This window comes from Mustela nigripes, chromosome 8, assembly GCF_022355385.1.
Source record: "Mustela nigripes isolate SB6536 chromosome 8, MUSNIG.SB6536, whole genome shotgun sequence".
Taxonomy (NCBI): domain Eukaryota; kingdom Metazoa; phylum Chordata; class Mammalia; order Carnivora; family Mustelidae; genus Mustela; species Mustela nigripes.
In genome coordinates, this window is record NC_081564.1 from 44,091,928 (window position 1) to 44,112,414 (window position 20,487).

A 20,487-nucleotide genomic window follows, 5' to 3' on the forward strand; every position below is an offset into this window, starting at 1 on the left:
TCTGCCTACTTGTGATCTCTGTCAAATAAATAAAATCTTTAAAAAAAATAAAATTTAAAAAATTAAAATTAAAAAAAAAAAGAAGCAGTAGTTTATAGTGCAGGCTGGGAATGAAAAGAATACTCTAAGTGAATCTCTCAACTAAATAATCTGAATTGAAAGTTAAAATACTTGCTAAATGTCTCATTTCCTTTTTGTGAGTAAAAAAGTAGTCTAGTGCAAAGGTTACATATATGAGCATACCTTCTACTATGGAATAGTCCATCTTGATTATGTTTTCCTTATACTTCCCATTGGGTTTAATAAAAAAATACAGCCCTTATTAGCTCAAAGTAATTGAGACCCTAACAAAAGGTACAGAACAGCATGGTAGCTTAGTCTGTAGCAGAAACTTGATCCAAGCCAACTTTTGTGATAAAAGTTTACAACTGTTCAGTTCACTTTTTTCTCCCCAAGAAGAGCCTTTTGCTAATTGTTTTCACTTAAGGGGGGGTATTTTTTTACAAGATATAATTAATTTCTGTCCTTTTTTTTTCAAAGTTACTTCTCACATTGACCATCCCCAAATTTCTTCTCACTTATCTTTTGTAGCAGTTCCACACTGTTGTTTTGCTCTCTGGAAAGTTCTGCTTCCTAGAGTATCCCAAGACTGTTTTCTTCCTCACGTATACTTTTCTCTCGTGCTTCTATTAACTACCTCTGCATCTCTAATTTGTCTTCTCTGATAAATCCCAGTCCTGCATTTCTTTTTTTTTTTTTTTAAAGATTTTATTTATTTATTCGACAGAGAGAGATCACAAGCAGGCAGAGAGGCAGGCAGAGAGAGAGGAAGGGAAGCAGGCCCCCTGCTGAACAGAGAGCCTGATGCGGGACTCGACCCCAGGACCCTGAGATCATGACCTGAGCCGAAGGCAGTGGCTTAACCCACCGAGCCACCCAGGCGCCCCCCAGTCCTGCATTTCTTATAGGAAATATAATGTAAATGCAAATGCTACTTTTGTGTCTTTTCAACAACTTAAACTTAGAATATCCAAACCAGGTTCCCTTTATTTCTTACCAAATGACCTTTTAGGCTTTTTCATTTTTCCCAGTCACCTAGGCATATAGTTTCAGATTTTATTGTTCATATATGTAATTTGAGAACAAGAACATGTATTTCATGTTCTTGACCCTCATTTCACAAAGTTCTACCTAGTCTTTCCTCACAGGAAAGAACAAATTTCAGGGACGATATCAAAAGTGTGGTTCTAGACATGTTAATACTTACTAGACATTCAAGTGGAAATATTAGTAGATAATTGATATGTGTTGAGTTTAGACAAGACATCCAGAATAAAGAAATAATTTAGGGGGCAGGAGGTCAACAGCAAGTACATGATGGTTCTTAAGACTGTGAAACTGAATGAGATCACCCAAGTATAGAGAAAAGAAGCATTTCAAGTTTTGACCTCTGGGGTATGGCAACTTTGAAATGTTGGAGAAAGAGGAACGAGCAAAGGAAATTGAAAAGGAGCTAGAGCCAGTGAAGTAGGACGGAATCAAGAGTATGTGCTATTATGGACACCAAGTGAAGATGTTTCTATATATTCATCACTCCTAGCTTTGGCCTCTCTCTTCTGAACCCTGGACTCGAATCCGGCTACCTATTGGACATCTTATGAGAACCTTGAACTTAATACATTCAAATCAGAAATCTTTATTTTCTTACCCAAATTTGGGCTTTCCCTGCCTTTCGTGGTCTCATTAAACCTCAGTAACTATTCTCCCAGTTACTAAAGATAGAAATTTGAAAGTCATATTTGACTTCTTCTTTACCTTTTCATGCCCAGTCTGATACCCTGGCAGTACCATCTCCAAACTATGTTTCATATCACTTCTCTCCATCTCTATAGCCACTGCCCTAGTCTAAACCTCTCTTCTCTCGACGGTTCTACTGCAGGCCTCCTGATTGGTCTTTTATGACAGTTGTTCCTCCACTCCAGTCCATTCTCTGCAGACTCAAAACTCACTTATTTTAAATGTAAACTAGATTGTATTATCTTCTTATTTAAAAACCCTCAATGAGAAGGTATTTGAATGGCCAGTAAGCGCATGTAAATATGCTCAACATTATTGGACAAGAGGGACTGAGATAACCACTTCACACCACTGAAATGGTTAAAAAAAATTGGCGCTGTCTAACATTAGCAAGAGTGAAGAGCAGCTGGAATGCTCACATTTTGCTGTTAGGGATATAAAATTGTACTGTGGAAAGGAGTTCAGCAAGGTTTTTAACAGTTTTATTGAGATTTGTCAGGTTTTTTTAAAGTTATGTATACACCCACTGTAGTACCCAGCAATTCCACTCCTAGGTATATAAAGAAAAAAAACGAAAGATGTTCACAGAGCATTGTGTTCAAGAATGTTCATAACATAGCTATTTGTAGTAACTTAACACTAAAAATAACCCAAATGTCCATCGACAGGTGACTAAATATGAATTGTGGTAAACTCATATAGTGGAATACTACTTGTCAACAAAAAGGAGGGTACTAGACTCAGCAATGAATCTCATTGAGCTAGAAAGATCCAAAAGATGGAAAATACATATTATATAATTCCATTAATACAAAGTTCTAAAACAGGCATAACTAAGCTGTGGTGGCAAAAATCATCGCTCCATAGAGAGAGGAGAGAGACATCAGAGAACAGTCATCTGTTTGAGAAGCAGAGGAATAGGAGTAAACATCTAGGGGCAATGGAAGTTCTCTCTCTTGATTCGGATGGTAGTTGCACAGCAGTAAACATTTGTCAAAATTAATCAGAGTATTTTAAAATCAGTGTGTTTCTTATATAAACTATTCCTCAGTAAAGTAGTCTTTTCAGAAGTCTTCAGTGGTTTGCTTTGTATTCAAACTCCTTTTAGCTTCCAGGGCCTATCATAATCTGGTGCTTGCCCACATATCTGATCTCATCTTTCCTAACACCTTTCTTCACTCAATCTTGACCACACTGGCCTTCTCTTAGTTCTTATAACATACCAAACTTTTTCCCATTTCAGGACCTTCACCTAGAACATTATCCACTCCTGATTCTTGTGGCTGACTTCTTTTTATTCATCAGTTACCACTTTTCATATCCTTCCTTAGAAAAGCCTTAGCTGTCGACTTACTTAATGTCTGTTTCCCTCACTGTGGTGTAGACTCCATGAGGATAGGATACCTGGTTTCTCTTCTTGAATGTTGCTTGTCCAGAACTTAGTACCATGCGTGATTAATTTTTTTTTTTAAGATTTTATTTACTTATTTGACCGAGAGAGAGAGAGATCACTGAGCAGAGAGCCCAGTGCGGGGCTTGATCCCAGGACCTTGGGATCATGACCTAAGCCGAAGGCAGAGGCTTAACCGACTGAGCCACCCAGACGTCCCATGCATGATTAATTTTGATTATTTGAATACACAATAGCAGTTGCCTATTTGGGTCTAGACAACTTGGGATTTGGGTCCATAAGCTTTTGTTCTTACTTTGTCACCAATTTTCTGGTAAAATTCTTTAACCTCTATTTCCTAGTTAAGCTACTTCAAAGACACATTATAAACATCTGCAGGACTGGGATGCCTGACTGGCTGAGTCCATAGAGCATGTGACTCTTGATCTCAGGGTCATGAGTTTGAGCCCTACACTGGGCATAGAGCTTACTTTAAAAAAATCAGGACTAGTAAGTGAAACATATTAAAAGCTGCTTATTGTTGTTTGGTGCCAAATGGTAATAGGCATCAGAATAATTCTTTTGAATTCTAAAATAATTTTATATACAATCTATACATACATAGATATACTTTGTATATATAGTTTTTAAATCTAAAATGGTTTTATAAGTAAGATTTTTATCTCTAGTATTTCTGAGGTATACAAGATAATCAGCACCCATCTCATTGTGCAGATGAAAAAGAAAGAGAAAATTAGTTACAGAAAACTTAAACAAGTTGCCCAGGAGCCTAGAGTATGAAGTCTGAACAGAATGGAAGTCCTGATATAGGTCATTCTTGTTCCAAAAAAGTTGTTTCTCAGTTCTGCATTCAGTTCGTGGTATGTGTGTTTTGTTTACAGTTCCTGGTGATAAACAAGAGAAAGTCAAACAGAAAGCATTTGTGGAGCCATATTTTAAAGATGATGGAAGGTAAGTTGGTCTTGATTAATACCAGTGATGTGATTGGAAGTACAACAGAACTATCTTTGTCAGAGTACCTCTGAACTGTTAAATTGCTACTTTGGTTAAAATCAAGTTTGTGTCACTACCTTATGATTTAACAACAGAGGGGCTGAAGCATAAAAATGACAAATTTACAAATAAGGAAATTTATATCACCACTACTCTTTTTTTGACAGTGGTAATAGTTATTTTCTTTTTTATAACAAATGATTTTATTCTTGTTCTGTTTTAGTAGGGACTTTATATGAACTTTAGGAGTTTATTATATTATATATTGTAACCATTATATAGTATCAGATTTTAGGTGGCAAGCTTGAGAATTGTTGTGTGAGGATTTTTTAAACCTTAAAAGAAAAACCGCATCTTATATTTTGAACGATAATGCTGCTTTGTGCCTTTTATTCAAAGATGACAATTCCTTTTTTTTTTTTTTTTAAGATTTTACTTATTTGAGACAAAAAGCACAAGCAGGAGGAGGGGCAGAGGTAGAGGGAGAAGCAGCGTCCCTATTGAGTGGGAGAACTCAACATGGGGCTCCATCCATCCCAGGACCCTGAAATCATGACCTGTGCTGAAGTCATATGCTTAACTGACTGAGCCTCCAGCTTCCCCATAGATGGCAAATTCTATAACTTTTAATCATGTACTAATCATTCTAGAAGTGAATTTAGGCATAGTAATTCAATTCAAAAAAAATTTTATGTCTTTTTTTCAAGTTATGATGCTAGCAAATTGAGTCACTTAAGAAGCAAAGTTTATTTTCTTATTTCTGTTGAGAATTTTAGAGATCTGACAGGCCAAGACAAATTTTTATTGATGCCTGTGAGACTCTAATAGATAAGAGCTGTTGTTTAGTTGCTAAATGCTTAATTCCTTTATTTACCAATTCTCCAAAGAAATAGTACCCTAGCATCCCAAATGTGACTAGGGAGTTTTTATTTGTCAGGTCATTATGAACTAATGGATTTAAATGTTTCATGTGTTTTAGTCTAACTGCTAGGGTTGCTCATTGCCACAGTTAGTCATTGTTTCTAGATCTTTTAGGTGGACAGTTAGGATTAAGGTTTTTGTTTCATTTTTTAAGATAACTACACTTTTTCACATTGATAGCACCAGTTCAAGTTCAGAACTTTTTATGTAATAACCTCTTCTGTCTCACATCTTACCTACTTCCCCCTAATGAGAATCCCACTTCTCAGTGCTACAACATAATTTCTCATTTAACTTATTTTTTTAATATATAGAGCAGTCTCAGAATAATATAAACTATCACCAATAGTATGACTTATGAAAATGGTTTAAGATGTCTTTTGGGGTTTTTTGTTCTTAAGATATATTCTATTGGAACAACCATGATATCTACATCTTTTCATAAAATAAAAATTCTGAAAGCAAAAAGAAAAGGTGTATTCTGAATGTGCAGTCCAGGCATTGTGTTTTAAAGCCATTTGGAATAATTACTTTTTGTGTAGATGTGTCACTGTGACTCAGTCCCTGGGTTTGTTTTATTTTGCCTTTGAATTTTGTAGTTTCTTTTATCTTTAATTCTTTTCCTAAATTATGTAAAATATATACATGGTACTAGAAGCTACAAAACAGGGTAAATTCCGATATAGCTGGTTTCTGTCATTGCCCCCTCTACCATATTAGCTCCCTACCATTTGTTTAAAAATAGGGTTGTCAATCCATTTTAAAAAATAAAAGCCAATATCTATACAGAAATATATAGTCATTCTCTCTCCCCTTAAACAAATGGTAGAATACTATGTATACTTTTTGTGTTTTGCTTTTGCTTTTTTCATTTAAGTATATAGCCTAGAAAATCACTCATAATAGCGTATAGTGGTATTCCGCATTTCTCTTTTTAGTTGCACGGTACTTTATTGTTTGTACCATAGTCTATTCCTTAGTAATGGGTGTTTGGAGTATTTACAATTATGCTAACACTGAACACTGCAGTGAATAATGTTGTATGTTTTCTTTTTATATTGTTGTGTATCTTTGCGATAGAGTCCTTAAAGACTGCAGAGTAAGAACTGTCATTTCAAGTGCTTGATATTGAAAGTCCACTAACTTCTTAAAAATATGAGTAATTTTATATTATTCTGAAACCACTAGATAGCTGGAGACATAGGAGGTGGGTATAAGGCATGAGGATGGCAAAAATCTTAAAATTAGCACTGTTCCTTTCCCCACAGACAATACTAGCAAACCCTGGTTTTTGTTTTGTATGAGCGACAAGAAGCTTAGTAATCTCTTGGGTGATGCTTTAAGGTCTAGTACAGATGCCAGTCGTAGGAGATTCCCTGCAGCATTAGAACAACAGTAGCAGAATAAACAATACTCAGAGGAGAGGGTACAGCCAAAATGTACCCTATATAAGCTTTTAAGAGTCCATAAACCATTTGAAAAAAGCAATTTTTATCTGTCCTTTTAACTTACAGATTGCTCTAAAGTTGAGAGTTCTTGGGCTTAAGCCCCCACAGGATCTATAACCTCGTATACTTTGACATAGAGCAATTAAAGCTTCCCTTTGAGAGAAAGTGCTTGCCAAATAGAGGGGCATGGGATCAGAACGCTTCAGAGGAGTAGATACTGTCCCAACAAGTTGTTTTACAAATCAGTTTTTGTGAGTCGGGCTCTTGAAGCTCTCTGGGGATGTTTCTAATATAAACAGATATGTATACCATCACAAGTCTTCATTTACCTATTTTGTAAGTTTGGACTTTTCTATATTGAGCTTTAAAACTTAAAGCACGATACAGTATATTAAAAACATCTGTACTTCTGCTTGCTTTTTCTTCCCAAAGCCCTCTATACCTCATTAACCCATAGCTCAGTGGCTTTGACCCTCCTAGGTTCCCAGTAGTTCTCAGTAGGATCTGATCCATTTAAGGACAAACGCAAATAATTATTCCTAACATTTTGAAGAATCCGGGGGCATGGAGGCAGAAAAAGAAATTTTTAGAGTGTGCCTGGGTGGCTCAGTGGGTTAAGCCTCTGCCTTCAGCTCAGGCCATGATCTCAGGGTCCTGCGATCGAGGCCCGCATCGGGCTCTCTGCTCATCAGGGAGTCTGCTTCCCCCTCTCTGCCTGCCTCTCTGCCTGCTTATGACCTCTCTCTCTCTGTCAAATAAATAAATAAAATCTTGAAAAAAGAAAAATGAAAACAAAAGAGATTTTTAGAGAAAATGACACATAATGTACACAGAGAAAAATCTCTTTTTTGGGGGTGGGGGAGTGGGTTAGCCCAGAAATACAAGTTCTTTTTTCTTTTTTCTTTTTTTAATTTTTTTTTTTAAAGATTTTATTTATTTATCAGAGAGAGAGATGGGGAGAGAGCGAGCACAGGCAGACAGAATGGCAGGCAGAGGCAGAGGGAGAAGCAGGCTTCCTGCCGAGCAAGGAGCCTGATGTGGGACTCCATCCCAGGACGCTGGGATCATGACCTGAGCCGAAGGCAGCTGCTTAACCAACTGAGCCACCCAGGCGTCCCGAAATACAAGTTCTTAAAGAAAACTGAGTTAATAGATAGTTACTCTCTTCCTTGGTTATGTTATAGAACACCAATTCCTAGCTTTAATAGTACAGTATTTCTTTCTAAATTAGGTTATTTTAAGGGTACCTGGGTGACTCCTCAGTTAAGCATCTGACTCTTGGGACACCTGGGTGGCTCAGTTGTTAAGCAACTGCCTTCTGCTCAGGTCATGGTCCCAGGACTGAGCGGGGATCGAGCCCTGCATCAGTCTCCCTGCTCAGTGGGTAGCCTGCATTTCCTTCTCCCTTTCCACCAGCTTGTATTACCTCTCTCTCACTGTGTCTCTCTGTCAAATAAATAAAATAAAATCTTTTTTTTTAATTAATTAGTTAATTATTTTTAAAAAGCATCTGACTCTTGGCTTCACCTGAGGTCATGATCTCAGAGCTGTGAGATCGAGCCCCATCAGGCTCCATGCTCAGCTCAGAGCCTGCTTGGGATTTTCTTTCTGCCTCTCCCCACAACCCCCTCACTCTCTCTCTTTCTCTCTCTCTCTAAGTAAATACATAAATTTTTTTTTTTTAAGATTTTATTTTTTATTTATTTATTTGAGAGAGAGACAGTGAGAGAGAGCATGAGAGGCAAGAAGGTCAGAGGGAGAAGCAGACTCCCCATGGAGCTGGGAGCCTGATGCAGGACTCCATCCTGGGACTCCAGGACTATGACCTGAGCCGAAAGCAGTTGCTTAACCAACTGAGCCACCCAGGCGCCCTAAAATATTTAAATAATAATAAATTAGGTTATCTTATATATTATATTCAGCCAATCAGAGGCAAAAATAGAAAGTAATAGTTATCTTTTCCAGTTAGCGAACAATATACATAAAAATACCTGACATACAGTAAGCACCTAATAAGGATTTAATGAAGAATGCATGAAAAAATGTGTTTTTCTAATATACTTAGTAAACATTTCAAATTAAATGAATGAATGTTTGGGGATTATTTCTCCTCTGGGCCCTCACCTTCATTAATTAAAAATCTAAGCCAAAGGTCTTTGTAGTAACAAATGGATTAATTTTTAAATTTAATTCATTTTTCTTCCAGAGAGACTGGCTTACAAAATTTTCCTCATATTGAGGTAGTTCGGAAAAAAGAAGAGAGAAGAAAATTGCTTGGACACACATGTAAGGAATGTGAAATTGTAAGTACGAATGTGAATCCTGTCTGGTGGGTTTTTTAAAATACGGCTTTATAGATTAGAAATGCATGATTTAAAAATCATAGAGCTATATTTTTATGTAGAAACCTCATTTGACCCAGGAATAGCAGGATGGGTAAGTAAAGAGCACACTGGCTGTGACTTGGAAGATCTAAATACTTGGAAATGAAAGCCCTCAATCTGTCAGATTTTCATTAAGTGAATCTGGAACCTAAGCCCTCGTCTTTTTACCAACTTAAAAACATTTGTGCCATTTTTCTTTTCTGTGTTTATTTGTATTTGTTTAATTTTTTTCCCCTAGTGTTATATTACAGCAGAGGCCCTTCCTTATTCATATACGATTTGGGGAAAATTCTGATATTTTAGTAGGAAACTTTAACATTTATTTCTTATCCCAGCACTCTCAGAAAATGAGATATATTCATAATTTTTTTTTTCTAAATAACTGGTATAACTATAATCTCTTAACTTTCTCCCCACTCTTTCCTAAACACAATGCAATGAGCAAGCTCTATGTCATCCTTAGAACACAATTATATTTTCCTTTTATACATTGGCGATCTTGGACTATTGAAGTAGAAGTAGTACTAACCAACCATCACTAAATATCTCAGGCAGGCTCTGTGTTTTCTTGAAACATGTTTTTTAATTTCTTCCCTTACTGTCCATTGGCTTTTAGGCGCTGGCCTCTAGTGATTTAGTTTCCTTTAAATTTTCCTTTTAACAGCTGTGGGCTAGAAAATTTTATAACCAGCAGATTAAAGTTATTTATGGATAGCTTATAGTGCAGGTGAGTAAGCATTTGGTGAGAAATAGGCTCTTAACTAACAGTGGGAGTATAGAGATCGCAATTTTGGAAAGCAGTTTGACAGTACAAGCAAAATCTGTATCATGAGTTTTCGTAACACAAATTTGAACATGTGATGATTTCTTAACTAAAGACCATGGTCAAGCCTCCAGTTTTGAGTTAAAACTGTAATTCTTTACAATCTGGAACTAACACTACCAGTTAGAAAAAAGTTCTTGAAAACACAGATTCCTTCCTTCTCTCAGGAATCATTTCCTATATTATTATTCAGGCTCTAAAAACCATTGTCTCAGGGCGCCTGGGTGGCTCGGTCAATTAAGTGTCTGCCTTGCAAGCTCCGGTCATGATCCCAGGGTCCTGGCATCAAGCCTGAATCGAGCTCCCTGCTCAGTGGGGAATCTGCTTCTCCCTCTCATTCTCCCTCTGTGCTTCCCCTCCCCTCAAATAAATAAAATCTTCAAAACTAAATAAATAAATAAAACTAAATAAATAAAAACCGAAAGCAGTGGCCCTAACCCACTGAGCCACCCAGGCACCCCAATGCTTACAGTTCTTAAAATTAATCCCAATGTTTTCTTCCTGTGGAATATGTCATACCCATGTGGAAGTGTAATAATCATCTCACATTTCACCATATCCAAAAGCAAACAGTTTCTGCTGCTGATTCCCAAACATCACCTGATTCTCCTCTATCCCCATTCTTCTGGCTGTTTAAACCAAAGTTCTTACAGTTATCTTTTCTTCTTTCATATCTCAGTAATGAGTCTATCAGCAAATCCCACCAGTTCTATCTTCATAGGTATCCCATTTCCATGCACTTGATATCACCACCACTATCCGCCTGGACCAAAGCTCCATTTCATCTTGTCTGGGCTATTGAAATAATTGGCTTCTAAGTGCTTTCCTTCTGTTGCTTTATTTTAATCAACTGTTTTTGGAAAATCGTGTTAGATCACAGCAAAACTGAGCAGAAAGTACAGAGAATTCCCATATACTTCTGTCCTCGTTTTTCTTTTCTTTTTTATACTTGTCTCCTCACCGTGTATGTTTTTGTTTGTTTTTTAATGTTCTTTCTTTTTAAAGAAAGATATTTCTGAGATGTTAATGGGGTTTTTTGCCCCCAGTGGGGAAGTTAGGATTAAAGGTCCTTCTGTTGGCACTAAGTGCTTCAATTCCTGGTCTCCCTGCCAGAGGACTGGGAGTCCAGGATCCTGGGTATCAAGGGGCAGGACAGGGCCTGAGAGCAGCAGCACCGAGTGGCTTGGCTAGGACTGACATCTACTTGATTTCTGTCTTCACTGTGTGCTTTTTAACACAATGATCTTTTGTTGTCTAATGATCTTTTTAGAATAAAAATTAAATCCTGTCATTTCTATGCCCGAAACCCCTACATGTCTTCCCATTGCACTCAGAAATAAAACCCAAAGCCCTTATCAAGGACGACACCCCACTTCTCTCTGATTTTATCTTCTGCCACTCTCCCGGTTGCTCACTGTGTTACAGCTACACCAGCCGATGTTGCTCTTGTATGTGTTGTAATGTGGTGGCAGTGTTTCTCTGAATTGATTATAATCATGATTCTCTAATTAGGGTTATCCCGTCCCATGTCCAGGCTAAGGTAACCAAGACTTGTACTCACAGCAATGAGAAAGATGAAAAAGATAACCCCCAAAAAAGTTGTTTCAGAGGTATTCAAAACACCTTTCCTTCAAACTTAAGTTTTAGCCCTTAGTCTGCCACTTTTTTTTTTTTCCAAGATTTTATTTATTTATTTGACAGACAGATCACAAGTAGGCAGAGAAGCAGGCAGGAAGAGAGAGGAGGAAGCAGGCTCCCTGCCGAGCAGAGAGCCCGATGCGGGACTCGATCCCTGGACGAGAGATCATGACCTGAGCCAAAGGCAGCGGCTTAACCCACTGAGCCACCCAGGCGCCCTAGTCTGCTACTTTCCATAGAAGATACTGTCAATAAATCATCAATTTGATTTTCAGTTTCTAAAGTATGAGGTGGAATTAGCTGGACTGTGTGATCCTGTCATGTGTTCTATTAAGCTTTATACTGCTGCTTTGTTTTCTTAGGGCTAGAGCTTGAAGGACTTGTACATTTTTTACATACAAATTTTAACCTTGTTTTTAATGAAGTTCAAATTCTTTGGGTTGCAATTGCAAAAAATCATATGTCTTTGATCCTAATTGGAAAAAAAAATAGTTTAAAGGGGGAAATCATGAAGGCTTCAACATTCAAAGCTAAACTTTCATTCGTAAAAACTTGGATAAGAAAATTACTTCAAAACACGCATGTTATATCCAAATAACAATTTTAAAAAGTACTGTTCAAAGTATAGTTTTGTTACTGGTCTGATAGTTGAATTTGCACAAGTATATAAATCAGCTCATTACTCAGCATGCCGTAAAGCTAAGCTGGCATTTTGCGGTGGGGGGGGGGGTGTTTTTTTGGGTTTGTTTTTTTTTTTTAATTATAAGACCTTATTGATGAGAAAAGCAGCATATTGGTTTACATTGTGATACAAGCTCCAAGCTCCTTTTCTCATTTGTGGAGCAAACATTTCACAGACCAGCACTAGTTACTGTTAGTATTAATTACTAATATTATCTTCAGTGAGTGTTGTTTTCCTTAACGTGCTGAATACTTTAACTGCTTTCTTTAGTAGCTTCTAGTTTATAATCAATAAGCCTAACAGTCCCTTTATTATTTCTAAGTGAAAAACTTAGCAGTTTTTATTATTAGTATTATGCAGATATTCCAGCAGAAGAAAGAGAAAAGAAATTGGCTTCCTGTTCAAGACATCGGTTCCGCTACATTCCACCCAACACACCAGAGAATTTCTGGGAAGTTGGTTTTCCTTCCACTCAGACATGTATGGAAAGAGGTGAAAGATTATAACATATTGTAATTACTTTTTTAAAATACTGTATATACCCAAGTCTAACCATTAGACTTTTCCCCCATGGTTCCTCTTACCTTCTGCTCAAGGGCTAGTTCTTTGACATAAAAACAAATTCCTAAAGTTAAAAGGCTCATCTTTAACTCTGAGTCATGCCATTGAAATCAGAGATTGTGTATAATCACTTTAATATGATTGTGCATTCAATATCCTTATCATTCAAATTTCAGAAAGTTAATTTCTCTTACAATCAAAATGACTTTTAGTAAAATAATAACATTACAAAAGTTGCTAGCAAAGCTATATTGTTAAAAAGAGAGCATCTTCTTAAAGCAACTAGTCTGAATTTTAGCTTTTAAAACCTCACTTACGAATGCCGGGTATTTATAAACCACATCTGAGTAAAAAGAACCTTTGTTTAGAGGACTGTTGGAAGTAGCTCGTTCAAATATGGCACTGACATTTAATATGATTTGAGAATGTATACAGCTTTGAAGCTGAGGATATCAAGTAGTAAGATAGTTTTTCCAAAAGGTGCGAAGTCTCTTATGACTATTCCCATATTTTCATTTTCCCCATTAACAAGCCGAATTACATTCTCTTTGACATAATGATGCTGCTTGGTCATCAAATAGAATTAAACAATCTAGAAAGAGCCTGTGTTTTTACACCTACCATGACCTTAAGGGGATATGACAGAATGCAGACCACGTGATTCGAGATGCCTTAGGAGAATCAGGTGGTTGAAGAGTATAGGGGCACGTCGTTTAAAGAAGTATCTGCCACAGAAAGCCTTTGATAAGCACCTGGAATTCTAATAGTGAAGAGTTCTTGTTTAGCGGTTTGTCTTCATTTGCAACCTGTAGGAGGCAGACTAGGAAAGTACTCATGAGCTCTGGTTCCGGAGGTTAGACCGATCTTGGGCCAAGTCCCAGCTCTTCCACTTCCATAGCTTTGTGAACTTGAGCAAGTTCTTTGACCTCTTGGGCCTCCGTCACCTCATCTGTGAAGGAGATATAGTGGAAGCTACTTCAAAGGAATGTGAGCATTAGCTGAGATAATGTATACAACACATTTGATAAATGTTTGCTGCTATTGTTAGTATAAACGAGGAAACTGATGCTAAGTAGTGAAATCATTCATTAACATTGCACAGCTAATAATCAGAGGATCATGTAAACTAGAGTGCATTAAATAAGACAGATGTTACATGGTATATACTGAAAGAAATACATGTTGCAAATACAATCTTCTAAATTTGTCATTTGTTTTTAAGGTTACATTAAGGAAGATCATGATCCTTGTCCTCGTCCCAAAAGACGGCAGCCTTACAATGCAATGTTTTCTCCAAAAATCAAAGAGCAGAAGACATAGATGTTGAAGCAAAAGCCCAATAGGGGACAGTTTGTTTCTTTTTAGTTATTTATAGTTAAAGTTGGTATTAAACATTGATTTTTTTTTGATCTCCTGTAAACTGACTTATAAATCATTTTTCTATTGAAAGTGTTTTTAAATGGCATTTACCCACCACACAACTATTTAAAATGTGGATATGCTTATGTTGTATTGTCTTGTTTTTGCGCCTTTAAAACAATAAGGTGCTTTCATTTTGCACTCTAACTTAAGAGTTGTTTATTTACTTTATTTGGTAATACCTAATTACAATTTTGAAAATATGATAGTTGTAGTCTGTGATTTATTGCCTTTCCTATCTTTTCTTTTTACTCAGCCTCCCCTTGGTATTTACATTCAGCAGTGGCTTTGTGTTTTTCATTCTCTTGAACAGTTGTGCTTCTATGGGTCATTCTAGTGTCAGATATTTATATCTTTAAAAAAAAAAAAGCTAAATTTTAATAGTCCTTTAAACTTTCCAGCTTCTTTCTTTTGTTTACTTGAAATGTGTTACTGTTCTACAGTGCATTGCTTTGGAGGCTCAATCACAACACATATAACTATGTTACAAATTAACATAGTTCTCTGGTCTGATCATAATATTCCAGGTCTTCACATGGCTCTTTTCATTATACTTTGCTGGTGTAGTTTTCAAGCTGAATTTGTGAAGTTCTTCTCTGCTCATGTGTTCAAGTTCAGTAGTATTGTTTCTCTGGAATGACTGACATTAACTTCCAATTTGGCAACAAAATAGATTTCTCCATTCAGCAAATTTCTGTTCCTCTAGGACCTAGTATCTGAGTCATCAAGATGGCAGACCACATCCGTGTCACCATTTCCGGTGGCATTTTCTTTATCGGTGCCTTTTTTGAGTATTTCTTTAATCCATATCTTGACAGTACTGCTTAAGCAGGAGAACATGAAACATGGAATGGAATGCCTCACTGAAATCTAACTGTTTACATAAAGCCCTTCTCAGAGTCCTAAAAATCTCTGCTTAGTCTCATCTTCATTGATCAAGGTTCTCATATGAATAAATGACATCAGTTTGTGTTCTCAGAGAGGATCGCAAAAGAAATCACATACAATGAGTATCTACTATAAGTCAGACCCCTTATGAGCATGCACAGCTGGGCTCTGAATGTGTTCTGAATTTTTTTACAACCCTATCATAGCATCTATTCAGCACTTTTCTTCACTTCCCAAATTGTTTATCCTATGTTTGATTTTTGTTCCCTGTTGGCAGTCAACCAACCTCTCCAAAATAATAGCAACCATTCAGTGGTAACTTGCTATAGGCCAGGAACTGTGTTATACTCTTCACATAGATTTTTCTCTTTTAATCCTTGAATAATCTTGTGAATTCATTTGTCAGCTTAATATTTAAGCTGCAAAAAAAAAAAAATGGACCCAAAAAACAGATTAAACAACAAATGACTGGTTTTATTTTTCTCACATTAAAAAGTCTGGAGGTCAGCAGTTTAAGGCTCGTCAGTGCAACCCCATGACGCCCTCATAGACCCAGATTCCTCCATCTTTCTGCTCTTTCATACTTTGCATGTGGCCTTCAACCTCGTCGCTATCAAGCAGTTATGCCACCTCCGTCATCATGTCCATGTTCTAGACAGAAGGAAGGGAAAAGAAAAATACATGTCATTTGCTTCTGTCCCTTTTAAAGTTTTCCACTTTAAATAAACTTGGGGATGGGGATTGGGGGCTTGGCACCAGGCTGGCTCAAGCAGAAGAGCGTGCAACTCTTGGGCACCTGGGTGGCTCAGTGGGTTAAGCCGCTGCCTTCGGCTCAGGTCATGATCTCAGGGTCCTAGGATCGAGTCCTGCATCGGGCTCTCTGCTCAGCAGGGAATCGGCTTCCTCCTCTCTCTCTCTCTGCCTGCCTCTCTGCCTACTTGTGATCTCTCTCTGTCAAATAAATAAATAAAATCTTAAAAAAAAAAAAAAAAAAGAAGAGCGTGCAACTCTTGATCTCAGGGTAGTGAGTTCAAGCCCCGCATTGGGTGTAGAGAATTCTCACTTAAATAAATAAACTTGAAAAGTTTTCCAGAAAGGGAGAGCTGGGTGGCTCAGTTGGTTAAACATCTGCCTTCAACTCAGGGCATAATCCCAGGGTTCTGGGATCAAGTCCTGCTTTGGGCTCCTTGCTCAGTGAGGAGTCTGCTTCTCTCTCTGCCTGCTGTTCTCCCTGTTTGTGCTACCTCTGTCAAATAAATAAAATCCTTAAAAAAAAAAAAGAGGTGGTTTTCTAGAAGGCCCCACCCAATAACTTTCCCTGTTTCTCAAGGGCCAGAATTAATCTCTTGGCTACCTCTGATAACTGAGTTGAAATTAGAGCCCAGGATTGCCTAGTTACAGAACCAGAGTTTATATCCACTGGAGTATGGTGGTCAGAAATCTGAGAGACACCTGGATTTGAACAGGGCACCACAGGATGTGCAGTTAGAGCTTTATACGTCCAATGGGTTTTCCTTTTTAAAAGGAAGGCTAAGGGGTGCCTTGTTGGCCGAGTGAGTTGAGTGACCGACTTGGTTTCTGCTCATGTGGTGATCTAGGGGTCCTGGGAACGAGCTCTGTGTGAGTGTGGAGCCTGCTCGAAAGACTCTCTCTGACCCTCCCCACTACATTTGCTCCCACGCTTTCTCAAAGAAAAATATCTCTCTCTTTTAAAAAACATATATAGAAAAGAGTAATAGGTACCTTAAACAGACAGGAAGCAAGAGATTGTCCTCCTGGTAGCTTGACAGTAATCCAACCATTCGTAACTAGCATTTTTCATTTTCTCTAAAGGTCAACCTGTGAGGTTAGGTAAACTGAGGTCCCTCTTCCCTTCCCCCTCCCCTTTTATCTGTTATTGACCATCTCTACCTTTTTTTTTTTTTAAGATTATTTATTTGTGAACGTGCAGAACAAATAGAACACGAGTGGGGTGGGGAGAGGGAGAAGCAGGCTCCCCTCTGAGCTCGATTTCAAGACCGTGCAATCATAACCTGAGCCAAAAGCAGACACTTAACTGACTGAACCACCCAGGTTCCCCTTGTTACTTCATTTAAAGGTAGAAATGGTCAAGGGCACCTGAGTGGCTCAGTTGGCTAAATATCCAGATCCTAATATCAGGGTTCTGGGATCTAGCCCTGCATTGGGCTCCCTGCTCAGGGAGGAGCCTGACTTTTCCCTCTGCCTGCCCCTCCCCCCGGTTGTGCTTTCTAGTGCTCACTCTCTTTCTCAAACAAGTAAAATATTAAAATAAATAAATGAAGTTAAAAAAACACTTTCTTAAGAACATGAGTTAGAAGGACGCATTTAAATGCAAAACTATTTCATGACACATATTACATTCTCAAACTTAAAAAGATAATGTAGAGGCGCCTGGCTGGCTTGGTCAGTGAACCATACAACTCTTGATCTTGGGGTGGTGAATTTGAGCCCTATGTAGGGTATAGAGGTTACTTAAAAATAATTTTTAAAATCTTGTTTTTATAAATGTGCATAAGAGGGCTTTATTTATAAAGCATTCGACATATTAGATATTCAATATAAATATGTCAATCCTATTTATATGTAGTTTATATAATTTCAGGTTGCCTATAAACTTTATTTTTTTTATGATTTATGTATTTATTTGAGAGATGGGAGGGGGAGGGTCAAGGCTGGTATGAGAATCTCAAGCAGACTCTCTGAGATCATGACCTGAGCCAAAAATCAAGAGTCGGAGGATTGACGGACTAAACCACCCAGGCACTCCTGCCTCTAATCTTCTTAAAATTTTTTTTTTAAGGGGCGCCTGGGTGGCTCAGTGGGTTAAGCCGCTGCCTTCGGCTCAGGTCATGATCTCAGGGTCCTGGGATCGAGTCCCGCATCGGGCTCTCTGCTCAGCAGGGAGCCTGCTTCCTTCTCTCTCTCTCTCTCTCTCTCTGCCTGCCTCTCAGTGTACTTGTGATTTCTCTCTGTCAAATAAATAAATAAAATCTTTAAGAAATTTAACAAAAAAAAAATTTTTTTTAAAGATTTTTTTTATTTATTTGAGAGAGAGACAGTGAGAGAGAGCATGAGAGGCGAAAAGGTCAGAGGGAGAAGCAAACTCCCCATGGAGCTAGGAGCCTGATGTGGGACTTGATCCCAGGACTCCGGGACTGTGACCTGAGCCAGTTAGTTGCTTAACCAACTGAGCCACCCAGGCGCCCTTCTTAAATTTTTTTTTTAAGTAATCTCCACAGCCAACATGGGGCTTGAACTCATAAACAAGATCAAGAGTCGCACTTTCCACTGACTAAGCCAGGCAGGTGCCCCAAAGACCTCTGATTTTAAGCTTTGGAAATGTGTAAAACTTACAGGCTAGCACTTAACGTATAAGTAACAGCTTTCCTGCCCTTGATAAGCAAGTGCCCTGATGAAAGCACGTGAAACCAAAGATTATCAGAGGCTATAGTCTCAGTGAGTTAATCATGACTACCTAAATGTATACAGAAGATGTAAAATGTCTTGAGAAAAGCACAAAATGAAGGAGATTATTCTCCAACACCTTTCATGTAGTGAAAAATTTCCCAAAGTCCAACTAGAAAGGCTGGTTTTGTAGGCTCAGTGTATTAGTAACACGTGATAAACTGCGTCTGGCATGTGTTAAAAAATGCATAGAGGGCACCTGGCTGGCTTAGTCTGTAGAGCATGCAAGTTTTGAGCTTGGGGTCATGAGTTCAAGCCCCACGTTGGAAGTAGTGTTTACTTAAATTTTTTTTTTAATTTTTTTTTTTAATTTAAAGATTTTATTTATTTATTTGACAGAGAGAAATTACAAGTACACTGAGAGGCAGGCAGAGAGAGAGAGAGAGAAGGAAGCAGGCTCCCTGCTGAGCAGAGAGCCCGATGCGGGACTCGATCCCAGGACGCTGAGATCATGACCTGAGCCGAAGGCAGCGGCTTAACCCACTGAGCCACCCAGGCGCCCCTTAAATTTTTTTTTAAATAAAAATGTATAGAGCACATTCTTGGGCCCTCTAAAAGAAATAACTGAAAAACCTTCCTCAGATTGCCTTCATTTCTTAATTCAGTTAGGAATAGTTTTACACAAGCCAAAAAAGGAATAGTTTTACATAAACCAAATAGCATTTACAAATTTATTTAACAAACATTTATCTTTACCAGGCACAATACTAAATGATGTATCAGAATTAGGAAAATTTTACAAATTTCCTCCAAAGTAGCAAGCTTTTAAAGAAACCTACCCCTAAAAATCTCATTTTGTTAATCTTGACATATTAACGTAACTGTGGAATTTAATTTTTAAAAAATACCACTTCAGAAATAAGCATTTGAAATACATCTCAAGTTTTACCATCCTGCTGTCTGTTCTCAGCAAGCCTGGCAGTTTAAGAGACATCTCAGAATCTTTCTCTTTGCTGAGTTGATGCTGTCAGAATGGTTACTTAAAAAACTCCAGAGTGCTCACACCTGAGTGCGCTTAAAGAATTTACAAAACGGGCTCCTGGGTGGTTCAGTGGGTTAAGCCGCTGCCTTCAGCTCAGGTCGTGATTTCAGAGTCCTGGGATCGAGCCCCACATCAGGCTCTCTGCTAAGCAGGGAGCCTGCTTCCTCCTCTCTCTCTGACTGCCTCTGCCTGCTTGTGATCTCTGTCAAATAAATAAATAAAATCTTAAAAAAAAAAAAATGTACAAAACAGTTGTCTCCTATCGGACCAGCAGAGGCCAGAAGAGAGCTGTTTTTAGAGACTACTTACTACCTGGAAAGGAGGTGATGACTAGCAAGGCCTATCTATGATCAAAGAAAGTTTCTAGGATGAATAGGATATGAATTGGGAACCTTTGGTATAGTAAGGAAGGCTCAGTGGGCAAAAATGAGCTTTCAACATAGCTATTGTTGGAATAAAACAAATGGCAGAGGCAGTAATTCATGGTCTTAAAAATACCAAGCCTTGTGTATTCACCACATACAAAGAGATATGTGAAATCTTGTTATTACCCCGTGGGAGACCAGATATAAACATAGATAGATGCCTGAGAGGTTGAGGAACCTTAGAATGAGTGCCACGAAACAAACACACAAAACAGTAAGGATAATTAGAATTCAAACTGTGCCTTAGGATAAATTAACCTAGAGAAGGAGAAAGGAAAAGATAATGTACTCTAAGTCGGGAAATTCACCTGAATGTGTAAATGTTATACCAAATCAGAAGGGGCCCTAGAGAGAATTTAGTTGAATCCCCTCCCTTTATAATAAGGAAACAGAAGCCCAAAGAGAAATAGTGACTTGACAAGATTCCAAATGGGGTAGAACTAGAATGTAGCCTGGGTTCTGTGTGGTGTTCTTTCCCCTTCCTCAGTGCTGGAGGCATATTTCCTAGACTTGTGTCACCACTAGAGAGCAGAGCTAGGGATATTAATAAGAGAGGCAGTATACTCTGTCCTGAAGGCAAGACTAAAGAGTTTGGACTCGAGTCTATAGTCCTGTGGTTTTCAAACCAT

The 20,487-nt window shown here is 38.0% G+C and overlaps 1 protein-coding gene and 1 long non-coding RNA gene across 9 annotated transcripts in view; one reads left to right on the forward strand and one right to left on the reverse strand.

Annotated features, from left to right (window-relative positions):
• RBBP8 (RB binding protein 8, endonuclease) overlaps window positions 1–14,283 on the forward strand; it is a 104,630-nt gene extending 90,347 nt beyond the window's left edge. For all 8 annotated transcript variants that reach the window (XM_059409341.1, XM_059409340.1, XM_059409338.1 and 5 more), the window contains 4 exons: window positions 4,090–4,159; window positions 8,777–8,873; window positions 12,448–12,589; window positions 13,881–14,283. In XM_059409341.1, coding sequence (XP_059265324.1) covers window positions 4,090–4,159; window positions 8,777–8,873; window positions 12,448–12,589; window positions 13,881–13,978 — 407 coding nt within the window. In that variant the 3' untranslated portion in view covers window positions 13,979–14,283. The remainder of the gene's footprint in view (window positions 1–4,089; window positions 4,160–8,776; window positions 8,874–12,447; window positions 12,590–13,880) is intronic.
• Window positions 14,284–15,418: 1,135 nt separating this feature from the next.
• The window catches only part of LOC132023916 (uncharacterized), a 31,389-nt gene continuing 26,320 nt past the window's right edge, over window positions 15,419–20,487 (reverse strand). The window contains exon 2 of the long non-coding RNA XR_009406093.1: window positions 15,419–15,616. This is a non-coding gene — a long non-coding RNA (uncharacterized LOC132023916). The remainder of the gene's footprint in view (window positions 15,617–20,487) is intronic.